Below are 19,068 nucleotides of genomic sequence, written 5' to 3'. Positions count from 1 at the left end.
CCTTGATGACAGAATGATGACTCCTTGATGACAGAATGATGACTCCTTGATGACAGAATGATGACTCCTTGATGACTCCTTGATGACTCCTTGATGACACCTTGATGACAGAATGATGACTCCTTGATGACAGAATGATGACTCCTTGATGACAGAATGATGACTCCTTGATGACTCCTTGATGACACCTTGATGACAGAATGATGACTCCTTGATGACTCCTTGATGACACCTTGATGACAGAATGATGACTCCTTGATCACAGAATGATGACTCCTTGATGACGCAGCAGTTTGCATATCAGCTCGTGATTGAACTATCTTCGTAACGATGCAACAAGCCAAACTTCACTCATATTTCCCCTAAATAGTCTTAATCATTGGCAGCTTCCAGGAAGTAGACATGCTCATGGTTACCTTGTTTGGAGGCGTTCTTTGTCCCTCCTGGACCTGCAGTGTGGTCGTGTCGCGTCGCCTCTGTTCCTGTGTTTCGGTGTGAAAAGGCTCCCAGCAGCAGCCGGCGACGCCTCTTTCTCTGCCATTGTCCTCCTTTTCTTTAAGGAGGCTGTTCTTTGATTTCTGGCTGTCTGCTGGTTGTCTCCTTATTATTTCTTCAGTGAGAGACGAGGGCTCTCTCCTCTCTCCTCTCCCTCCCAACCTGAATCCCCAACACCCCGTCTTTTGGTCCTGCCTTCATCATTTGCATAAAAGGGTGCAAAGAGACTGCAGAGGTGTAGAGCTCTTCCGCATCTGAAATATTGGGCTGAATTTTGTATATTCAAGATGTTTTCCAGACTTTAAATGTCATTTTGGGAGTTCTATTTATAGGCCCTGAAGCCACAAACATACTGCCTCAATCAGTCCGCCCCTGCTGCAGGTTTAGTGCTCAACACTGAGCCCACAGGCAGTGCGTTGTGTTGCCCTGGTCCATGTCTGGTTGCATTATTCTGTAAAAGAAATATGTCCCCGTCCTGAAGGCTGGGTCTCTCTTTGTTCTGATGCTGAAATGATGCTCTTACATCTCTCATCAGCCTCTAAGCTGAAAGCTTTTACACATAAACCTGCGGCGTTTGCTTTCATTTCGAAAAAAAAGATGACAACACAGAAAGAGAAGGGAATGAGAGTTTAAAGAAAGCCCAGCCGTGCAGTTAGCTGATAACGGCTGATAAAGGAGAGTTAATCCTCGCTCTGTGACGGGCCACGGCATCAGGCGGCCCGAATGCAATCCGCTGGCTTTAGCTTACAGTGTGCTGCATTACAGAGCATCCCCTGCATGGCCTTTGTGTTCCACCACAATGGAACCGCATCAGATGGAGTCGAACTGGAAAGTGCTTACTGCCGTGTTTCTGTTTCCAAAGTGAAATCCTTTCTGAGGACATTTGACAGTAATCTGGCTCTTTAATAGTATTCCTTTGCTGCATTGATGCTCTTAAAGGCCTTGTTTTTATTGACTGATTTATCATAACTGAAGTGATTATTGTGGCATTTTGTGCTTTAATTATTTGTCCCTTCAGGACTTTAATTGCTCTTTGATTGAGCGTTCCTGCAACTCCAAACCTCTGCATCACGCCACATGATGCATGTGCATACTGCGAGGTAATGCAATGGGAATAAAGACTGTCAGGTTTATTGTGAGAAGCTGTTTTGAGAAGAGGTGTATTTGCAGGCTTTAGGACCCAGTTCCTCAGTCTGGGCCTAAACCACACTCCCTCCTGCAGACACTAGCGCAGAGCAGTGCTGCCGCTCAGCTGATGCACTCACAGCAGACCGAGCCTTGATGGTGTTTCCTCCGGTCCGTTCGTCAGGGTCCGATCGTCCACCGTCTGCCCCTTCGTAAAACCTTCTGCTTTACTGAGCCGCAGGATCCCTGCCGGCTCTCCTCTGGCAGCAGCAGAGGACTGTGGAGAGCTGAGGCTGTGCTGGATCAGGAGAGGGATGGTGTGATTCTGTGAAGAGAGGAAGAGAGACGCTCCGGCAGCATCATCTAACCCCCCCACCACACACACCTCTCCTAGACCCCCTTCTGTCTGGCCGACGCTCTCCCCAATAACACTCCTGCAGTCCAGACAGGCGAGCAGGAAACATGTCACAGACTAGGAGGAGCACGTACACCCGGGTGAGTGAGTACGAGGTGCTTATCATCCCGGGAGGGGAATGAATGGGCCGGTCTGTGCTGTTTGAAGTTGGTCCTAGTCGCTGCGGCGTTGTTTCTGTTGTGTCTGTTCAATTTGTTTCACCCTGTCATCATCTCCGAGTCGATTCCTACTTTGAATAGAAGGGTTTCTAATCCAGTTCAGCGCTGCATTGCTCTGTCTGAGTTGTCGCCTCTTTGTTCGGCTCAGATCGCCCCCCCGGGTTCAACGCTGCTGCTGTGATGTTCAGGTTCAGAGCTCTGTGACGACTCCGCTCTCTGAAGTACGAGAGGAGACGCGACAGTCGGACCATCAGGGCCTTTTGTCATCATAAGACACTGGACACACAATCCATGAGCACCAGAGGACTTCCTGTTTGTCATCCGTCTCTTGAGTCAGCGATGACATCAGACACTCACAGAAACACCTCCTTACTTATGGAGAAGAGACGCTCACTTTGTAATACAGCCGGCATGACATGGTGACCATCTCTTAAAGTCGTGTGCATGACAGCTCTTCAGTAGCAATACCGTCTGATACCAATGCCGGTGTTACGGTGCAGCACATGAGGCTGTGTCTCTGTTGTTATCTGCTTTTAAAGCATTACAGTCGGCGTGAGCTTTAAGAGTAGAGTGTCACTAAATAATTCAGCACGCCCTCCTCGGGTCGTCTCTGCCTTCAGCACATGGAAACATGTCGGAGCGGTGACCAAACAACACTGAAGGCTTCATTACAGACCGGTGGCCGGAGCAGAGCAGCGCATTCACAACTCTCTTCTTTTAGTTGTTTTATGACTTTAAAGGATTTATAACCCCAAAGGCTGTTTGATTGCAGATTGTTGTCGGGTGCATGTGAGTGTTCCTGAAGCACGTAAACCACAGAGTCATGCCTCTGTTATGAATCTGGAGTGTTTGATGGATTTAAGTGGATGTTACAGCTTGAATAACAGATCTCTAGACTGTGACGTAGACGATGGACGTTAGGGCGCGTTTACAGCAAAGAAGCAGCTCAAAGGTCTGTTTTCATATTGCTCATGAATTATAAGGTTAATTAGACTGTACGCAATCATGGGAACTCAGGGTCTGTATAACTGCTGCTGCAATGTGATGATGTTCATAAAAGAACACTTTCTGTTTAGTGACGTCTGGTTTTATATGAACACCTTCCAGAAGGAGAGCTGATCATTGCTTCTCTTCCTGATAATGTTTAAGAGAGAAACTGATTCTGTAGCTGTGAGTTCTGCCAGAGTTAGTTTCCTCTAACATAAGATAAGATAAGATCATCCTTTATTAGTTGGGCTGATTTGCTGAGAATAGAATAAGTGAAGATTGGTTCCCTCGGTGTTATGAGTGATGATATCTATAAATCTGTTGTTCAGCGGCTGTGATTGAGAATGTAAATCGTTCAAAATGCCTCATAAGAAGTGACACCGTGTTAAAGCTTATGTTTAAAGAGCACTGAAACAAACTCTCTATATGACCACATTCCTACAGACTTACTGATTAAATGCCGTCAACTCGTACACTATGGACGGCTGAGTATTAGGTTTAACCGCCACGTATTACAGTCTGATGTATTTTTACCTCTTCTGCTGTCCAGCTCCTAACGGCCACTCGCTTTGCATTGCTCTCCATGTCACTGCTGGTTCCTCTGTTAGTCTAGAGTCTAGATCATATCTGTGTCTAGACACAGATATGATCTAGACTCTAGACTCTAGAGTCTAGATCAGGGGTCACCAACCTTTTTGAAACAGAGCTACTTCAAGGGTACTGAGCAGTACGAAGGGCTACTTGTTTGATACAAACTTCCTCAATAACAAAGTTGCACAGATCACCTTTTAATAATAATAATAATATATGTGAAGACACTGATCACATGTCAATGTTAATTATTCCTCACATTAATTATTAACAATGATTGTGTATTTTGTTCAAAATCGCACCTGTTATATTTTTGTAAAAATGATCACTTCTAAAACATTTTAGGAAATCATTAAGTCATATCTTCACATCACGACTCGTTTGTACTAACCACTACCTTCGTAACATTTTTGAACAAATCATGAACTCTGTCCCATGTTTATACAAATTATCAGTTATGTAGAATAAAAAAAATCAACTCTTTGACATTTTTAAATGAATCCTATTACATTCGTACTAATCACCACATTTTGGGAAATCTGGGTCAACTTTGCATTGCGCAATGAAGCCTGCATGCCGGCCTGTAGTCTGTAGTCACCGACACAGCTTTTTTTTGGGTACCCTTTTCTCCACGAGAAACTAGTAAAAAGTCTCGTCTATAGCCGAGGGGGGATCCAACCCTCCGAGGCACGCGAGCGTCTTTGGTCGCCTGCGTTCAAACCTCTAGTCTGCGCCTTTTCGGTCGTACTGCGTTGCCTCGCCTCTACCCCCGCCACCCACGAGTTGTTGCCCCGCGGCCTGTTCCGAGGACTGACGGACCTGACGACGGTGTGCGATCGCGGCGGGGGCGGCGCGTCAGGTGCGTCCGGTGCCAACGGGAAGCGCCCGCCATTCGGAACCTGAAAACCCAGTGCGGTGCGGCGGCCTCTTCCTTTTAAAATCTACATGAATGCAAGCGTTTTTGATTCAAAATGAACAGAAACTACAACTTTTAGACGGAGCTCCATGGGGAGTGCTATTTTTAGAACATGCCTTGCAGGCGACTCACATGGTGCCCGCGGGCACCGTGTTGGCTACCTCTGGTCTAGACCATATCTGTGTCTAGAGTCTAGAGTCTAGACTCTAGACTCTAGACACAGATATGATCTAGACTCTAGACTCTAGACACAGATATGATCTAGACTCTAGACACAAATAGACTGTGTCTAGAGTCTAGACTCTAGACTCTAGACACAGATATGATGTCTAGAGTCTAGAGTCTAGATCATATCTGTGTCTAGAGTCTAGAGTCTAGACACAGATATGATGTCTAGAGTCTAGAGTCTAGACTCTAGACTCTAGACACAGATATGATGTCTAGAGTCTAGAGTCTAGACACAAATAGACTGTGTCTAGAGTCTAGACTCTAGACTCTAGACACAGATATGATCCATCACTGGCTGTTCGTTGGAACACATGACCAAGCAGGAAGTCTCGCTGCCTGCAGTGTTTAAACCCTGTCAGTGATGGGCTATAATGATTGGTTATTGTGCCCATAAACTGACTGATATTAGCTTATTGCAGATATATATTAGTGTGTATGGCGGCCAATAAGTAAGAAGAAAAAGTAAAAGTCCTGAATTCAAAATCCTGCTTAAAGTTACTTTTCAGGAACTTTTAGCTAATTATAAAATGTAATATGACCTCTGTGTGACCTCTGTATGACCTCATCAGTAAAGAGAAGAGTGTTTATTTCTCTAAAGTTATTCTTGATGCTCGGGTCGATGAACTCATGCAGACCAAAAGTACTTGTTTTATTATTAAACTAATATTATTGCTGTTTAAATGATCACAGAATCATTAAAAACTGTTTATTTTGACGATATTTTGTTATTTGATTTTTAAAAACTATCGATGTCGTTAAGAGCATCAAACACGGCAATCATATCAACTAAATGAGTTCTTGAATGTTTAGTTTGATATTTCTGAGTGTTTCTCTGAGTTAATCGAAGGCATAGAAGGTGTTTATAATCAGCAATGAAGACTAAAGGTCTGACAGTAGAGTCACAGATCGAGATGCTGATCACACAACATGATCACAGAACACCAGAGGAAGAGACGGATTATAACATTTCATATTTCAGAAGACCTTCACGTTGCTGCTGTTTGTCTGTTCACTGTCCTCAACCTTTAAACACAGACGGTGAGTGTTCAGCGTGTTCTCTATCGGCTCCTCTCTGTTCTGCTGAGTCACCAGCACTTCTAGGACATCGCACTGTAAATTGGGTTATGCAGGATTATTTGATTACTAAATATTGCGGCCCGTCTCGAAACCTTTTTACTGCGCGATGTGTTCCCCACACGTCATCATGCTGCTGGACCCATCACCAGAGCGCTGCTGCTCTTAGGCGTGTGTTTGACATGAAGAGAGTGAAAGATGAGGCTCAGTGGGTCAGAATGACACAGAACTACTTCTCTTCCCTCAGCAGCTCGTCTGTGTGTGCTCACACCGTCCTGTAAGAGATGTCCTGCAGCTTGTGATGCTCGTGCACTGCAGTCATGACATTACAAGCCTTTGGTTGTCAGGTTGGAGTTAGATTGTGCTTTAGAGAGAAATTGAATGCCACACAATGTTTGATAAGCTGTTAAAATGTACAGTAAGTACAGTAAGAGAAATTTCTGGCATCTGCTCTTGTATAAGCAGATATTGAGCTCAAGTTACAACTCAAGTTAGATCTCATCTTGTGGTTTGGAACTGATTTCAAGCATTACATGTAATCTAAGTCTGTGATGCATTAGCAATGAATGCAGATTGTTAAAAGAAGTTTCATGAATGCTAATGGCCAGGCAGCTTCTATCATCACGGTGAGTAAGTTGAAGTGAAGATGGATTGTTCAGAATGCACTGATATGTCCGCAGTTGTGATAGGATGGTCCTAAATAATCCTCATAAGCATCGAGCATTCTTTGGATGTTGAATCCCGTTTATAATGTTTAGAGTCAGAGCATAGACTAGATATCAGACGTGGACATCGTGACGTCACACGTTGGTTTGTGGACTCGGGTCTTGAAGCCTTGAGTTTGGCAATTTGGCCGTCGCCATCTTTGATTTTTGGACTTTGTCATCTTAGATTTTTTGCAGCCAGTGAATGGAAGTGACCACATTTGGACTGCGGAGGAGGGACGTAGTGCTCTGTTAGCGACCTGTCAATCACCGTGTAGCCCCGCCCTAAAGCATCCCCTGCTTTATGGTCTGTTTGACTCTAAATGGACCATAATGTACTAAATGAACATCATGCTGTATTGAAGAAGACTTGAAACTAGAGATTGAGACCATAAACTCATGTTTACAATGTTTACTGAGGTAATAAATCAAGAGAGAAGTAGAGTCATTTTCTCATAGACTTCTATACAACCAGAGGAGTCGCCCCCTGGTGGACACTAGAGAGAATGCAGGTTGTCTCCTGGTTAGACCGTCCTGAAGGGTTGCTGCAGCTGTGTAGTATTGCGCTTCAAAGTCGGGGGACTTGTGGTCACATTTGGTGCTACTGGGTCCAGGATGTCCCAGCTTTAAATCCCGAGTATTCATCAATCTTCAAAGCCACGAGATCCTACACTACCCACAATGCAACTTGATAGTGTCTTTCATTCCCAGTCTGGTGAACACCCACGACTGAGGGTTATTACCTCAGACTCTCCTCCAGAGAAGAAGAAGAAACTCCCTATACTGATATGTATATTTAGAGGAGTGAACAGTGTTTTAGCAGTGTGTGTTTTAGCAGTGTGTGTTTTAACAGTGTGTGTGTTCTTCGTCCCACCTCAGACCAGCGGCAGCAGCAGGATGAGCTCGGACGGGGGCGGGCGGCCCGTCAAAGTGGGCTCCCTGGTGGAGGTGATTGGGAAGGGGCAGCAGGGCACGGTGGCCTACATCGGCAACACGCTCTTCGCCTCCGGGAAATGGGTGGGAGTCATCCTGGACGAGGCCAAGGGCAAGAACGACGGCACCGTGCAGGGCAAGCGCTACTTCACCTGCGAGGAGAACCGTGGGATATTTGTGAGACAATCGCAGGTAAACGACAACAATAGTTATTTACTTTACTTTCCTGTCATGTGTAGAGCTGGAGATCTAAAGAAGAGGATGATGTCATTGTCTCCACCATCTAGCACCCAACCAGTACACCCCCACCTGTCTATTGTTTACTTTCTGACTTTGTGAGATGTTTGAGATTCTGTTTTACTTTCATCTGACGCAGTGGGTTTGTGTGGCGGTTGATATTTCTGCTTCAGGCTGCGTCTTTGCTTGTTTTCTGATTTATTTTTTACTCTCAGAACAAATCCTGCAAAATGCCACTGCGTATTACATTAGCATATGTTATCTACGGTGGCCTGTAGGAGACAATGCATCCCAAGGGAAAGAAAGGAAAGTAGTGAGACTTGTCTTGTTGTCACTGCTTCAGTTTCATGGGGATTTAATGAGCTCCTGTAGTGTTCTCATTGTGGAAGGTTGTTTTGAGGTAAAGCTCTTCTACAGACAACGTTTCTAAAGTATTTATTACACCAGCAGTCTTCCTCTTCCCTCTCTCTGCTGGTACAGTGCAGCGTTTCTTAGCTCATTTCACCACCTGTAGTATGATGTGGAACCATTGACAGCAGTGTGTCTGTGTGTGTGTGTACACAAGACACACAACAAGGGAAACAGCTGCACTATATCGCTCCTAGAGCTCTACATCTTCACAGGGTACCTTCTAAACTTCTCAGACACATCGGGCCTCATTTCACACTCTGATCCGAAAGCAAACTTCACATCTGTTTCTTCTGTGAGGTTTGGTTAACTTGATGAACGTGTGTTTGTAAGGTTTACCTGTCTGGTAAAAAGTAAAAATAAGTAATGAATCATTTAAAACCAGCAGGTGAAAATAGAACAAGTGTAACGGTGTCGGTATGAAATGCAGCTGTGAATGCTGCGTCACCACAGAGAGACAGATATAGAGCAGGACGGTCTCACATGACGTTACATACAGAAGGTGTGTCTCTGAAGCAAAGCAGCCCGTGAAGAACAGTCAAGGAAATGTGAGCGTCATGGAGAAGCACTTCAATATATCCATCACAGGTGATGTTACATCGTTGAGGAAGTTCCCTGATGAAGACCCAGAGGCAGAGAATATTCCCAACAGCTAACTCATAAACTGTGGAAGTTCTCGTGCCAAAATACTCATAAACTCCAAATTCATTATTCTTAATTCCACAATGAAGAGACGCAGACGGTCTGTATATACAGTTGTGTGAAAAAGTGTTTGACCCCTTCCTGATTTCTTATTTTTTTGCATGTTTGTCGCACTTAAATGTTTCAGATCATCAAACAAATTTAAATATTAGACAAAGATAACACAAGTAAACACAAAATGCAGTTTTTAAATGAAGGTTTTTATTATTAAGGGAAAAAAAAATCCAAACCTACATGACCCTGTGTGAAAAAGTGATTGCCCCCTAAACCTAATAACTGGTTGGGCCACCCTTAGCAGCAACAACTGCAATCAAGCGTTTGTGATAACTGGCAATGAGTCTTTTACAGCGCTGTAGAGGAATTCTGGCCCAGTCATCTTTGCAGAATTGTTGTAATTCAGCCACATTGGAGGGTTTTCGAGCATGAACCGCCTTTTTAAGGTCATGCCACAGCATCTCAATTGGATTCAGGTCGGGACTTTGACTAGGCCACTCCAAAGTCTTCATTTTGTTTTTCTTAAGCCATTCAGAGGTGGACTTGCTGGTGTGTTTTGGATCGTTGTCCTGCTGCAGAACCCAAGTGCGCTTCAGCTTGAGGTCACGAACAGATGGCCGGACATTCTCCTTCAGGATTTTTTGGTAGACAGCAGAATTCATGGTTCCATTTACCACAGCAAGCCTTCCAGGTCCTGAAGCAGCAAAACAGCCCCAGACCATCACACTACCACCACCATATTTTACTGTTGGTATGATGTTCCTTTTCTGAAATGCCGTGTTACTTTTACGCCAGATGTAATGGGACATACACCTTCCAAAAAGTTCAACTTGTGTCCGTCAGTCCACAGAGTATTTTCCCAAAAGTCTTGGGGATCATCAAGATGTTTTCTGGCAAAACTGAGATGAGCCTTTATGTTCTTTTTGCTCAGCAGTGGTTTCCGTCTTGGAACTCTGCCATGCAGGCCATTTTTGCCCAGTCTCTTTCTTATGGTGGAGTCATGAACACTGACCTTAATTGAGGCAAGTGAGGCCTGCAGTTCTTTGGATGTTGTTCTGGGGTCTTTTGTGACCTCTTGGATGAGTCGTCGCTGCGCTCTTGGGGTAATTTTGGTCGGCCGGCCACTCCTGGGAAGGTTCACCACTGTTCCATGTTTTCGCCATTTGTGGATAATGGCTCTCACTGTGGTTCGCTGGAGTCCCAAAGCTTTAGAAATGGCTTTGTAACCTTTTCCAGACTGATAGATCTCAATTACTTTGTTTCTCATTTGTTCCTGAATTTCTTTGGATCGCAGCATGATGTCTAGCTTTTGAGGATCTTTTGGTCTACCTCACTTTGTCAGGCAGGTCCTATTTAAGTGATTTCTTGATTGAGAACAGGTGTGGCAGTAATCAGGCCTGGCTGTGGCTAGAGAAATTGAACTCAGCTTTCCAAAGATGTGATAAACCACAGTTAATTTATGTTTTAACAGGGGGGGGGAATCACTTTTTCACACAGGGCCATGTAGGTTTGGATTTTTTTCCCCCCTTAATAATAAAAACCTTCACTTAAAAACTGTGTTTGCTTGTGTTATCTTTGTCTAATATTTAAATTTGTTTGATGATCTGAAACATTTAAGTGTGACAAACATGCAAAAAAATAAGAAATCAGGAAGGGGGCAAACACTTTTTCACACAACTGTACGTACGTCACCGAACAGAGAATGCTGTTAAATCACTTGACACTTAAGAAGGAATGTATTTGATGGTGATTCCTGCTTGAGGCCTTTGTTGTTGTTGAGTGAACACGGAGAGTAGATGTTACCTGCTGTGAGCCAGCTGCTCAGGTACACACACACACACACCGCTCAGCGTCTCTGCAACGCAGAAACATTACGACTCACCTGATATATATTTGAATGAACATGAATAAATGTTGTTTGTTGTGGCTCCCTTCCTTGCCAGCTCTGAGAGTCGTTGGAGGACATAAATAACTCTTATTGCTTTCTGTCCATCTCAGATCCAGCTGGTTAACGACGGGGCCGACACAACGTCTCCGGAGACGCCTGAGCCCGGCACCGGCACCGGCACCGGCACCGGCACCGGCACCGGCAAGGTTCCCAAACGAGGTAAGGACACAGATGGTTCTGTCTTTGGTCCTCATCACCTTCTTGTGACATTAATAAAAACAGTATTCTCTGATTCATGGCACTGCGGTCCAACTCACACCTCTTTGGTAACTGACGGGTTGCAGGTTTTATCACCACATCAAAGTGTTTGTGCTGCTTTCTTAAGAAGTCGATCCGTCTGATAGCTGATGATGCTAAACACCGTCTACATCTTCCTGCCTCCTTTCTCCTGATTGGTCGTAAAGTAAACCGAGTCTTTCTGCATCTTAAGAGCAGCTTCAATGTTATTTCTGTCAGTTTACAGGTACTTTCTTTTTATCAGAATGGATTCATCACCACATCAGTCACGTCTCCATTGCTGTATGAGTGTATACGTGCCCTTAAGCAAGGCAGTGTAACCCCACCTGCTCTCTCTCTGTAGCTCATGTGGTTTCTGCTAAAGGTCTGAAATATAAATGTGCTTCGGTAAGTTTCTCATTACAGGCTCTGGTTTCATGAGTGAGTCCTCCACTCTGCACAAGGTTGTGGGTGTGAATCCCTCTGTGTGCACTGCCGGTCCGTTAAAGCTCTGCAGATGTTCTAATGATGTCGAACTAAACTGCAACACGTCGTCTTTCTACTGCTGACAGCGAACATCTTCTTCTTACCGCCTCAGACTAACAGACGTTTGTCTTTAATGTTAGACGAAGAGATGAGACAAAATAATCAAGCAACAGATTCAAGCTTCAACTGCCAGATAGTAGTAATAACAACACAGTAATAACAACACAGTAATAACAACATAGTAATAACAATACAGTAATAACAACACAGTAATAACAACACAGTAATAACAGTTGACATAACAAGTGACATTAATAGCTGTTCGGGAGCTTTTGATCGTATCGTCATCTGCTGAGGAATATAGTGTAATAATAATTATAATAATAATAATACAAATATGTTTTTTTATTTAGTATCTTTCAAAATAAAGTTCAAAGTGTTTTACAGTAAAAACAATTAAATTAAATTAAACAACTAAAATCCAAACCACAGGAGTTTGAAAATAATCGAAATAATTACAACAAATACCATCAGTTTAGAAAAAAACAATAAATATCACGTGACCTGCGTGATTTAGATTTTTATTGGGAGATTTGCAACATCAAACAATAAAAAACAAACTGTATAAAACAACAACATGTGAAATACATTCACACTGTTCCTCCTCTGTCCTGCTGATGGATTTATCAGCAGTGCTGTTCAGATGTTCAGAGTCTCGTATAATCTCCATTATTCCCATTTTTATTCCAGCTGAGCTTCGTGTCTTTAAGAGATGCGTCTGTTTTTCCAATTAAGAAGATTTCTGAAGTGATTATCAGTCGTTTCTTTGTTGTGGCCCAAACTCCTCCCAGCTCCTTTTATTGGCTCTTTTGCTTACTTCTAGTATTTAAACGACTATTTTAGACCTTTATATTCTAGTATTTGTTGTAGCACTTTATGCACTATTACCCAAAACAGCAAAACAGATGTTCCACATGCGACTGTGTCTCTGAAAGTATCCGTGTTGGCCTTCATCTGTTTGCAGCAGGATCTTTGTGGGACTTTACAGCTCGTTAAAGATGATAAACACTGATCATAATATAATATTTACTTACGTTTCTCACTTTCTTTGTTTCTCTTTTTTTATCTCCTCAGAGATCCTGGGGACGCCCAAGTCCACGAAACTGGTGAGTCGGATAACGCTGTGACACAGTGACCTGCAGGAAATCAGGACACACACACACACACACAAACTCTATGTTATCTAAAGGAAACCCTGTGTGTTGCTGTTGCCACACCTGCTCTGCTGTTTCAGACTTTATCAGAGAAAGTCTTCCTCTTTCACAGGTTCACAGGTGATCAAGTTCATTTATTTCACTCAATAGTTTGACTTCAGTCTAAAGAGAGTAACTGAACATCTCTGAGTGCATTGCATGTGCAGTAGTTGTTGACGCTGAAGGAGGGACACACCGACAATCTGGAAGTTAGAAGTATGAGTTTACAGTACGAAGGAGTAATATACATATCCTTAAATACTACAAACGTGAGATTAACTCTTCTTTGTTATACGGCTGTAAAAGGAGAAGAATCTCCGTCCATAATTAAAATACATTGAAATTTATAAGAAATACAATTTTCTTTTAGATAATCTTAAATAATAATTATGAGTTTAACAAATTAGACAAACTTCCAAATCAAACCCGAGCTGAAGGTTCTGTGTTCATATGTGACCAGCAGAGGGCGACGTTTACTTATATAAAACACAAACGTAGCATATTACTATAATAACAAGTTTATATTAATACCTTCCTGTGAGCAGTTTGTGTGAGAATGAGCTGAATGAAGTGTGTGAAGGTGAATGAAGTGTTTATTGGATGGAGGTCTCTGATCCACCGACTCTCCTCAGCACCCCCCCCCCCCCCCCCCCCCCCCCCCCCATCACCTCCAGCATGCCTCTGACAAACTCTTCCTTCCTCTCTTCCTTCCTCACTTCCTTCCCTTCTTTCCTCCGACCACGCAGCGAGGAGTGAAGCCCAAAAAGGTGCTGCATGTTTCTGTGACCTCGGTACAGTGTGATGTTGTGTTGATGACTGTAGTGACCTCGCTGCTGCATGGCTAACGGCCTCGTGCTCATTGTTTTACCCATGATGCCTCACACCTCGCCACACACCGCCTATCCGTGGCCTTGTTGCCGAGCCGCTCTGTGTTCATGCGAGCGTGAATGTGAGCGAATGAAGGGAGCGAGAGGTGGCGCGTGTGTCCACTTCCTGTCACGTGACCGCCCCTCCCCGGGCTCTCTGCTCTGCTCTGTATGTGTATGGGTACTTCTCAAGTCTCTTAATTGTCGTTTCCTCGCTCCTCGATCCTCGCTTGAACCGGAAGTTGTTTCTGCGCCGCCATATTGATGGCTGTCCCAAAGCTCTAATGTAGCTCTGAGGATGGCGGATGGAGGAGGGACCTCGGAGGAGCCATGAGCGAGGAACCATGAGAACAGACTTCCAGGAAGTCTTTTAACGGCCGACACGCCCCCTCACTGTTCATCAGTCATGTGATTGGACGCTGCAGCCGATCAGACTGACTGACTGAGTTTAACACCAGAGTGAAGACGGATCAGAGTAAACTCTAGTTTATATTTGATTAGGTTTCTGATTCAACATCTGGTTTAAATAAAAGTTCATTGTAGTCTGAACAACAAAAGGACCACAAACAACTTTCTACATTTATTAGAAAGATTTGTGTTTTCATGATCTGATGTTTCCCTCAATAACTTTATTATGAATACAATTAAAGTCAGAGAGAGCTGAGAGACGAAACACTTTTTACATCATTCCTGAGTGTTTGATGAGTTTTATCATTTAAGAGAAACAATAATCATATTCTGGGTTATTTAATAATGACGTCACAGTCACAATTTCAAAACGTACAGACGCAAATAATTCATAAATAAGACGATCGCATTCCGCCGGTAGAAATGGATCCTGAGCTTATAAACAGAACACAGGACACAGTTTAACAGACTACAGAGAGAAACACCTCTACAGTGGTGATCACTGTGTGTCTTTATTAGTTATTAGTGTTATTAGTTACTGTTATTAAGTACAGTGATCATGTGAACAGACACAAACTTATCAAAAGTCTCTCCAGCTGTTAAAGCCGACTGACAGCTGATCAGCTGTGATCAGCTGATCCACCGTCATCAGAAACAGACGTCGCTTCACGTGACGCAGCTGAGGAAAGGACGTCTCATGTCTCTTAAAACATATCTCCTCGTTCCTCTCTCCTCGCATGGTTTCCTCCATGCATCCCTGGTGGGAGGGACTAAGACGCAAGGAAAGGACCCAAGTGAAGGAAACGGGGATGACATTAAGAGACTTGAGATGTACCCTTTGTTGGTCTGCATGCTGACTCAGCTGTTTTCCTGTTTTCGTGGTTATTTCTGCGTGAATCAGGAGCACCGACATGTTTGATCCAACAGTCCGGTTCTGAGAGAATCTTACTCGCATGATATTCAGCACGAAGCTCTCAATAACATGTAAACGTTGGGTTTGTGGCATTCAGAGGGGAGGTTGTATGAACAGGATCCAGCTGAGAGCAGTCAGCTTCACTTTGCAGCCGTGTTGGTTTAACACTGACGCACTAAGACACATGTGATGTGTGGGGCTGGTTGGGCTCATAAGTCCATCAACGGGAATATAAAGGTCATCAATGTTGATCATGGATTGTTAGGTTTTAGTCATTTATCAAGTAAAAATGCTAAATATTTTATCAATTGTATTTTATAAATCATAGAAATCACCAGATTCTTTGAAGATTCAGATTCATTCAAATATAATTGTAAATGTATTTGTCTTATTGTATCCGTCTCACTCTCTACTGTCAGTAAGCCTCAGCATTTCATCTGATCCATAAGAACCCAGTTCAAACCTTTCTGCTGTACTGTTCATGTGTTTTGGTAAAAAGATTACAAGTTTTAACAATCAAATCTATTCTAACTATCAAAGAAGGCAATAAAGAAGTCAGAGATGTGACGACGTAGCACAGCAGTGGAGCTCTGGTGTTCAACCCTAAAATACTTGAGTCCTTCCAGCTTCATCAGGAACAGCCGTGATGTTCATGTTTCATCTTAACATGCTGCGAATGAGACGCCATCAGAATATAATGCAGAAATATGATATGTTGTGAGTTTTATGTTGCACCCTCCGGGGATTCATCACGACTCGGTTCAGTTCTCTTTAATATTCATCCTCCGCTGACTCATACATGCTGATAAATGTCAGGCGGTGACGCCTCCACCTGCAGAGAACAGACCTGAGAACAGACCTGCTGCAGAGGATGGATTTCCTGTCAGCTCGGTTCTACTTTATCGTCTCCTGTACATCGTTACAGACGAGACAGAACATATGAAAGGGTGAACTATTCTCTACTTTAAATAGTTCAACTAAGTCTGAACCTTCTGTTCCTCCAGTTAAAGTTATAGATTTATTATCCAGTCTTTATTTTAAAGAGAAGGGAAGGAACGTGTTGTATTCATGGAACCACAACGTGTTCAATAATAAATACATGTATGAATACATGAATGAATGAATAAATAGATAAAAAGATACATAAATAGGTAGAAAGATACATAGATAGATGAATGAATAAATAATAGATAAAAAGATAGATAGATAAATATATGAATGAATAAATAAATGAATCAATAAAATAACAGATACAGTGTGAATCAATGTAGTAAATGAACAAAGCTCAATTTATTGTTCTTTGTTTTCATAGTAATAAGATTATGATCGTCATGAAGTCTGTTTCTCGACAGCAGAGTCGTCATCAACACGTCTTTAAATCAGACGAGTGAGCGGGACGAAGTGTAAATAACTTTGATTTTGCTTCTTTTATTGCTGTCGGCTGCGATAGACTTCTTGTGCATCACGCGTCTCTCTCCAGTTTCCCTGAGTGAAATAACCGTCACCGTTCTGCCCGCTTAGTGCAAGCCGAGCGTGTTGCTGATGCTGCGTTTGTGCTTCCTGAGCGCTCATTTCATCCCCTCGCCGTCCTGCTGGAGGCGGCAGAGCCGTGTGTGTGCGTGTGCGTGCGTGTGCGTGTGCGTGTGCGTGCAGGCGCGCGTGCTGGAACCTGATACATCTCCGTCTGTCTCACCCCATCACTCCAGCGTTCGTCGTCTCAGAGCAGCACTTAGTCGGTGTTTAATATTTCATCAGGACAGATTCTCTGTAACGGATACGTGTAAACACTTCTTCTCTCCGCTTCAGCAGCCTGAACTCTCAAGTTCTGCTTCAGTCTTTCTCATATAATCTCACAAAGAAAAACAACCTCTCTGTATTTACTGTATAGCCGAGTTTCATCACAGCCCACAATGTGAAAGTACTTCAGGTTTAAAGCTCGCAGCTGATCAGAGTATTCCTGTTTAATGAATCCTCTTACATGCTCTCTCGCCCTGCTGCTGGTGCAGAGAAGAGATTAGTGGAGCAGAGGAATGAACTGACCTGTTAAATCACTGTTTATACTAAAATCCCCTTTTTTACAACAGTCAGTGTTACATGTAGAGCTCAAGACTAGCGTCTACTTTGAGTCTTAATCGGCTATTTTAACACTGAATGTTTTAATCCATTTTGTAAAGTTTCTTTTAATTAACAAGTAATCAGAATAGAACAAATACACTGTTAGGTATGGACAGTACTCTGAGTTCAAGTAGCAATACTAGTGTACAAATACTGTGGTACAAGTACACGCCCTGCATTCAAAATATACTGAAAGTACCAAAAGTAAAAGTATTCATTCTGCAGAATGGACCAGTTCAGATTCATACATATCATATCGTCATACATGAATGTGTTGCAGCTGGAAAGGATGGACAGCATAACCTATAACATTACATCATAATGTATATGTCTTAATGTAATGGAGTAGTATAAAGTATTCATACTGCTCACCCTTAATGACTGCAGATGAGTCCACATTTACTGCATCATATAATGTATGAAACTACATAATGATACACAATGAGTTAAAATATGAAAAGGAGTATAAAGATAAACTTCATTACAACAACAGATACAAAGATCATAAACAGATAAACTAAACAACGTTTAAGACTTTTAGACTTTTTAACATGTTACAGATCAGAGCTCTGCCAGTGTTGCTAGGTGACAAGAGAGGCTTGCATCGGCGTTGCTGCTCATGTTGCTCCCTCTCCTCCGTCTCTCCTCCGTCTCACATCCTCTGTTTGTCCCATGTCACCCCCCCCCCCCCCCCCGAGTGGGTGTTTGAGGAGGGAGGGAGGGAGGAGGCTGCACAGTGATGTAATGCAGGAGCAGGGCATTGGCTGGGCTGGCCAATCACAACAAGCAGAGCGATAAGGGGGGGGGGGGGGGGGGAATGAGACAGGAGGGGAGAGAGGAAGGTTAGCGGAGGCGAGGCGTCTCCTTGTGAGCAGAAGCAGGTCGGAAGGCTCTCGGCAGCGAGATGTCCGAGTCGTAAACGGAGAAAGGAGAGGGAGGCACCGACTGAGGATTATGAGAGCAGCTGAGCAGGAGGACATAAAGGAGGACGATAGCAGGAGGACAGAGGAAGGGAGGGGGAGCCTGGGAAAACATCGCTGCGGCCATTTCCACCACTGCAGCTTCCCGGCCTGAGTGGCTGCCTGTCTGTCTGTTCGGCTTCAGCTGTCTGTCGGTCTGCCTGCCTGTCTGTCCGTCCATCCGTCCGTCCGTCCTGGTCTCTGTGGATCGAACATCTTTACCTGTTTTATCACCTTCCTGTGTGTGTGTGTGTGTGTGTGTGTATTTCTTGGTGACTGTGTGTGTGTGTGTGTCGTCTTCTCTTGCAAATATGATGAGACAGACTCCTGCACCCCGGAAGGTACAGAACTCCATATGATGGTCCTTTTCTGTTAGGATGTTGTTGTTGTTGTCACCATGCATGTGTCTTGTTGCAGGGCTGCTGTGAACGTCATTGATGATAATCGCCCTTTTTATTTTCTCTCAAGCGATCTCTGATATTCTCAGTTTGGAAGTAGAAGCGTAGCTGCAGCTCGGTTGTGACCGTATTTGACCATTTCATCAGTTTATCTGTTGCTCAGCACTGATTTGTGCAGAATTATTCCATGCCTATCCATGTGTGTGCAGTTGTATTTGTGTGGACAGCACAAGCTTTTCTCTTTTATTCGGCCTCATCATGCAGAAGCTCTTTTTACCATCAGAGGGGAGTCACATGATTTCACTCTTGGTTGCAGATGAAGGTAGCAAACAGGCTGATCTCAGTACAGCCTGTCCTCGTATCTACAGCACGACACCACAGCTTAAGAGGTACAGCTGTTAGCTGTTAGCTCGGGCTAATTTCTGCTGAATGGTCCGGCTCTAATCCAATAAAGAACGATAACTAGCCAGAGAGACGGCTGTGCCCAAGCTCTGTGTGTGTGTGTGTGTGTGTGTGTGTGTGTGTGTGTGTGTGTGTGT

At 43.6% G+C, this 19,068-nt stretch overlaps 1 protein-coding gene across 1 annotated transcript in view; it reads left to right on the top strand.

The window, feature by feature from the left end:
- The first annotated feature begins 872 nt into the window (after positions 1-872).
- LOC116399912 (dynactin subunit 1-like) overlaps positions 873-19,068 on the top strand; it is a 38,897-nt gene continuing 20,701 nt past the window's right edge. Inside the window, exons 1-6 of the mRNA XM_031877400.1 lie at positions 873-2,115; positions 7,573-7,818; positions 10,966-11,074; positions 12,752-12,783; positions 13,617-13,661; positions 18,455-18,472. Coding sequence (XP_031733260.1) covers positions 2,083-2,115; positions 7,573-7,818; positions 10,966-11,074; positions 12,752-12,783; positions 13,617-13,661; positions 18,455-18,472 — 483 coding nt within the window. The 5' untranslated portion in view covers positions 873-2,082. The remainder of the gene's footprint in view (positions 2,116-7,572; positions 7,819-10,965; positions 11,075-12,751; positions 12,784-13,616; positions 13,662-18,454; positions 18,473-19,068) is intronic.

The sequence above is a fragment of the Anarrhichthys ocellatus genome, unplaced genomic scaffold (assembly GCF_004355925.1).
Source record: "Anarrhichthys ocellatus isolate YVR2014 unplaced genomic scaffold, GSC_Weel_1.0 scaffold135, whole genome shotgun sequence".
NCBI lineage: Eukaryota > Metazoa > Chordata > Actinopteri > Perciformes > Anarhichadidae > Anarrhichthys > Anarrhichthys ocellatus.
Note: the sequence above shows the minus strand (reverse complement) of the source record. Positions and strands in the feature narration are given on the sequence as shown.